Genomic DNA, 6,473 nt, shown 5'->3' on the forward strand with positions numbered 1-6,473 from the left:
TTTAATTTCTCTTCATAAACTTCTATGAGCTTATAATGATATTTTCAAAGTGAAGAGTTTTACATATTTTAATTAAGGAATACGTGTAAGTTTGAAACTAATTAGATAATTTTCTATATTTTATAGTAAAAACATTAAATGATAAAATCAATATGCAACGTGTAAATAAAGATGTTTCAAGCTTCATAAAGTAAAAGTTCTTTATTTTACAAGTAAAGTAATATGTACAAACTTCATTTCAACCTATTTTTAGAGAATAAATTGAATAATATTAATCATAAATTCACAAATTCAATGTATATATTGTAGGTCATGAACAAATTACTCAAATTCTTTTTCTCTTATATCATGTTGAGAAACGCATGATTTATTGTGAGGAATTCTAATTTTAATTGTGAGTTAAGTTATAATGGCAATACTTTTAAACTTCAATAAATAACACTTTGGGGGACTGATGCATTTGACATTGTGATAGCCAATTTAGAGACTTGACTTTTCACCTATGTCTAATGTCTACCTAATAATTAGACAGTGTCCTTTAATGATGTTGATAATATTGTGTTAGAAGGGATGAATAGATTAACATCATGAAACTTGACATATGTTGTTATCACTTATCATAAGAACAAGTACCGTTTCCAAGGAAAAATGGTCACAATATTTGTAGTAAGAACGAATGGGGTGTCTACTAACTTTTAATAAGAGTAAGTCTTAAATGGTTGTAAGACAAAATACATAGTGTTACATACAATCATGTAACTACACCAAGAGAGAGGGCGGTGTTATTAGTAGGAGTAGGTAGTACTTATAGTACTAGTAGTTATTGGAAATGAGAGTTTTTGTTTTGGGTAGAGGAGTGAAAGCACATGCTAAATGCAAAAGAGAGTAGAATGTTGATGTGTTGGTTATATTGCATGAGAAATAAACGTCGATACTCTTCGAGGACAAAGGCCTCGTTAAGACAACAAATTAATAAAACTGTAATTAAGATAACAAAATCATAAAATAATTAAAAAAAAAGCTAAATATGTGTTAATGTTATGAATATTGAGTTAGGCATAGTGAATGTCTCTTTCTAGTAATTATATATCTTTCATAATTTTAATATTAATTATTATTTTTTTTATATCAGTTAAAAAGTTCTTGAAGAACTTACAAACTTAATCTTATTACTGCGAATTTTAAAAGAATTCAATATTTATGCATTCATGAAAGATTACACAAATAAAAAAAAAATCAATATTTACTCTTACGAATTTCAAAAAAATTCAATATAGGATTGCACAAAGTTAGATTTATTATATAGTTATCGAAGAGCGAAAAATTGAACTTTCTCAATTAACTCCAGAAGAGTTCAACATTCATGTATGCATGAAGGATTGCTCAAAGTTTTTTTACGAAATTGCACAAAGTTATATTTATTATATAGTTCTTGAAGAATTTAAAATTTTGATACTAAAACATCCATGTATGATTACTCAAAAAATGACATGTATGATTACTAAAATGTTAATATCAAAGCATCCATATTGGATTGCTCAAAATATGATTTTCTTGATCACCGTTTAGTGGTTGGGTCCTCAAATAAATAGACTTTTATATCCTTGATTGAAATATATAAGATCTATTTGATCTTAGTATGATTTGTAACAGAGAAAATTGAAAGAAAATTATTTATGTTCCTTGAATATGTTGTTGAAGTAGCAACAAAAAAAAAAAAGGTGAAATGTTACATGATCAATTGAACTTTATTCCTACAAGTGAGTGTTTTATTATTGATTAAAAATGATTAGAACAACTGAAATACATATCATAGTAAATATGAAATTTATAGATAATATTAAAGTTTTTTGTTGGCAAGACCGGTTGGACCATAGTTACATATTTATATGTGTATGGGTTGAAGAGCCAAAAGTTTCTTTAATCTAATAACTTTTGAGCATTGTTTCCAAAGAGAATTGGTAGCGTGAATAAATGAGTTTCTCACATTTCTAAAATGTATATAAGTTGATATTTGTGAGTCAATACACATATCATGATCATGTGGACCAGTTATTTATTTTTTGACTTAAATTGATACATCAACGAAATAGTCATATGTATGTCTATTGCATCTCACAATCAGAAGTTTGTGAGATTATTTTCTCAAGTGATTTGACTAAGTGATCATTTTGTAAATTTTACCGAAAGCATTTAATAAGTATCGTATGTCAATTGATGATATTGAACATCTTTTAGCACATGTTTATATAAAAAAAAACATGGATCTGAAGATCAATTCTTTAGACATCTAAAGTAAATTGTAATACTGATATACTTATGAGATCATAACTTCTAAATTCTACTTTGAGAATATGCAATCATGTATATTGAGATATGATTGACATCAAGCCAAAAAGAATATTGGAAAAATATTCTTGATATGAATCTCCATCTATTATAAAGTATTATAAGAAAATAATTAGAGACTTGTTTATAGTCCATTAAGTTGATTATCAATTGATGAATTAATTTTCTCAACATTATGGGAGGGAATAAGCAACTGAAAATGTGAATCAAAAGTTCAAATGAATTACTTGAAACATATTATTTTCTTAAATTGATCATCATATAAGGCAATGTAAACTAGAAGTTCAAAGCATAATTCATTTGCAAAGTTAACCAAGATAAAAATGATTCTCAATTGTGTATGAAGCATGACAAACCAGTCGGTTCCAAAAATAAAGTAAAAAATCATCAAACAAGAAAATAAGCTAACAGAGAAAAAGTAGCCTAAGCGAGAGTATGAAAATTTCAAAAACGTGGTTTGACATAATTGATTTTTAGTTCCATTCCAGAAGAATTGACTAGGTACCTGAAACTTGAAAAAATAAAGAGATCTCAATAAACTTTGTCACTAATGGAATACAATGGAATCAATATGAAGTTAACGTGGTGATATTTTTGCATATAATATATCACTAAATTTGGTAAATGATAGCGAGAATCAAAAACCAAAGTCTATCAAAGATTGTAGACAAAGTGAAAATATGAAAAAAAAAATGGAAAGATGGAATGGAAGTCTATATAAAGCAAGGCTAGTTTCCCAAGTTTTTTCGCAAAGACCTGAGATTGATTTTGACGAGACATATTCACTTGTAGTTGATGTAACTATCTTTTGATACTTTATTAGACTGTTAGTACACGAATAACTCAATTTGCACATGATGGATGTTGTTACAACTTACTTTCTATTTGATAGTGACATTTATATGAAGCTCCAAAAGGATTTAATTTGCCAATAATGACATTTATTTGATGCCAATAGTCCAAGATCTCGGGAAGACTACTCCATAAAATTGAATTGAACAAGTCTCTCTATGGGCTAAAAAAATCTGGACGAACATGTTATAATCATCTTAGTGAATATATGCTAAGGAGGAATATAAAAATGATTGTAGTTGTCATGTATTTTTTATGAAAAGATCGGGAATTGAATTTGTCATAACTGTTGCCTATGTGATGACATAAATATTATTGTAACTCCTGAAAGGTTTCCAAGAGCCATAGATTGCTTATAGAAATAGTTCAAAATGAAAGATTTGAAAAAGACAAAGTTTTCTGTGGGATAACAAATTGAGCATTCGAATAATAGAATTTTTGTGCATCAATAAACTTACGTAGAAAGACCCTTTCATATCCGAAGGAGATGATGAAGAACTATTTGGTCCTAAAGAACCATATGCCGATGCGATTGGAGCACTGATGTATCTTGTTAATTATACACATCCTGATATATCTATCAATCTATTATTAAGATATAGTTCTTCCCCTATATGAAGACATTGGAACAAAATTAAATGTATCTTTTCGTTACCTTAAAGGTACAATGTGTATGAGTCTATTCCAAAATGTTCAAACTAAAATTAGTAGAATTAGCTGGTTACGCAGATGCAAATTATTTGTTAAAAATGGTAGATCATAGACAAGTTACTTGTTTATAAGTGGAGGTATAGCCATATCATGGAGACGTAAAACAAACTATAGCAACGACTTCATCAAATCTTGTGTTAATTTGGTTAAGGTATATGATTCAACACATACAAGAAAATTATGGTTTATATATAGAAAGAATGGATACAATAATCATTTAATGAAGATAATATTGAATGCATTATTCGGTTAAATGGTATAATAAAGAAATTGAACAAAACATGTTTCTCTAAAATTCTTTTTTAATCATGATCTATAGAAGAGCGATGAGATAAATATTCAACAAATTCGCTCGTGCGATAATAAAATCTTCGAGCAACTGGTACCAAAGTTTGGCATTCGCCGATAAAAGTATTTATATGGATGAAGCAGATAAATAAATGCACCATGCAATTCACAAAAAAAAAATAATAATAAATTGTACTCTTTATCCTTCACTAAATTTTTTTCAACTAGGTCTTTTTCCTTCAAAAAAAAAAAAGTATTACGGATATTGGGCTAGGTCAAGAGAGACTATTTCTTATGTTTGTAAATAGAATTTTCAGTGTAATACATCAGAGAAGATATTATGTCTGTAAATATTATTCGGTGTAATATATTAGAGAAATATTCGACTAAGTTGAGAGCCGGATAAAATTATTCTTATTAACACAACATAAAGTATTCATTGGCTATTTTAAAAAAAAACTAACTAAAAATATTTTCCATTATTTTGTTAATAGCAGTTGTGTCAAAAATTGATACCCTTTTCACACAAAAAAAATTCAGTGAAAATTTAAAATAAGTTTAAATTTACTAGATTTTCATAAAATAAAATTAGATTAGGATATATTTAAAATTAATATTATTTAATATTATTAAATTAAATCACTAATAATTTAATTAAATGTTATTTACTAATGAATTTAGCTATATTTTAGATTTAACACCACTAAAGTTTTAAGTTTTTATCTCTTGAATCTATGTTTGAATGTCGATTTTTGTTATAATTTTAGTTATAGAATTATTTATTTAATTATTAAGATTAAAATTAAATAGATAAATATACAAAATTCTTAATTTAGTTTAAGATGTTAAAGTAATAATTACATACATAAATTAAAAAAAATTATTGATAAAAAAATTTAATTTTTTCAAAATAACATAGAACTTGTCAATCATATTAGGCTTAAAATCGTTTACTCCTCTAATAATCGTGGTATGTTAATTAATTAATTAGGTGGTAAAGGATGATAAAGGTTAAACCACGTCGATAATAATCATAATAATAATATAATATAATTAATAAGAGAGATAGGTTGATAATTTTATTGTAATAGATTAATAAAAAAATAGATGAAATATAAAATAAATTTACAAAATTAATTTAAGATAATTTTTTATTTATGTAAAGACTTAGCTTTTAGGTATAAGATAATAAAATTTGAAATGATAAAAATAATTTCGTTCAATTGTTTAAATAAATAAAGAAAACAATTTCATAAAAATATACTCTAAAAGAAAAAATCATAAAATATATTTTTAGATTTAATTTGAATATTGTTTTTCTATAAATAGTAATAACTGGCGTGTTTGGTAATTACTTTGTTAGGGTTCAGAATTCTTCATAAAAAGAACTCCATCATCACGGCGTTCCTACCAGCAAATCTCCGATGAATGATCTTGAAACTAAACGCAGTCGACTGTCAGTCCCAGTCCCCCGGGGTTCTTCTGAAAACTCATTAAGCAGAAATCTTGAAACCCAACATCACAGCGTAGTTCTCTCCAATGACCTTACCGCAGAAATCCTATCATTACTTCCACTTGAATCTCTTATGCAACTAAAATGCGTCTGTAGGTCATGGAAAACCATCATCTTCGATCCCATCTTCATCAAAATGCACCTTCACCAATTTCAACAAAACAAACGCATCAACGTCAACGAAAACATACTAAAATTTATTGGTTCCCACAACGGATTACTCTGCTTGATCAATGATTCTCACACCGCTGGTCATGAACAGATCTTGCTTTATATATGGAATCCAGCAACTAGATCATTATCTAACGAAATAGTGTTTTGTTGCGAAGAGGCGGGTTTCTGTCCTTTCTACGGTCGTCCTCGTCAACGTTCTAGCTGGTATGAATATAGACGTCGTTGGAAGTTTTCTTTCTGTTATGATAATTCAAATGACACATATAAGATTTTGGCATTCCGTCTAATGAGTAACGAAGTGAGACTTTTCAGTTCTCGTGATAATATTTGGACAAATATTCAACGTCTTCCTGTGGTTCCTATTGACTATGGCGATTTATTCCATGGTCATTTGCGTATTAATGGTGCTGTGTGTGTGAGTGGCACTATTAATTGGTTGGCGATTCGAAATAAGCCCCGATGTATATATGAAGATGAATGGAGATTTATTACTATCGACAGATTTGAGATCATCTCGTTTGATTTGAGTACCGAGACATACCGGCAGTTGTTTCTCCCTAATGGTTTTGATAAAGTGCCACATGCT

General features: G+C 27.9%; 1 protein-coding gene across 1 annotated transcript in view; it reads left to right on the forward strand.

Moving 5' to 3' along the window:
* The first annotated feature begins 5,624 nt into the window (after nucleotides 1-5,624).
* LOC101497690 (F-box/kelch-repeat protein At3g23880-like) overlaps nucleotides 5,625-6,473 on the forward strand; it is a 1,671-nt gene continuing 822 nt past the window's right edge. The window contains exon 1 of the mRNA XM_073366444.1: nucleotides 5,625-6,302. Within this exon, the coding sequence (XP_073222545.1) occupies nucleotides 5,625-6,302 (678 nt within the window). The remainder of the gene's footprint in view (nucleotides 6,303-6,473) is intronic.

This window comes from Cicer arietinum, chromosome 3, assembly GCF_000331145.2.
Source record: "Cicer arietinum cultivar CDC Frontier isolate Library 1 chromosome 3, Cicar.CDCFrontier_v2.0, whole genome shotgun sequence".
In the NCBI taxonomy this organism is placed as follows: domain Eukaryota; kingdom Viridiplantae; phylum Streptophyta; class Magnoliopsida; order Fabales; family Fabaceae; genus Cicer; species Cicer arietinum.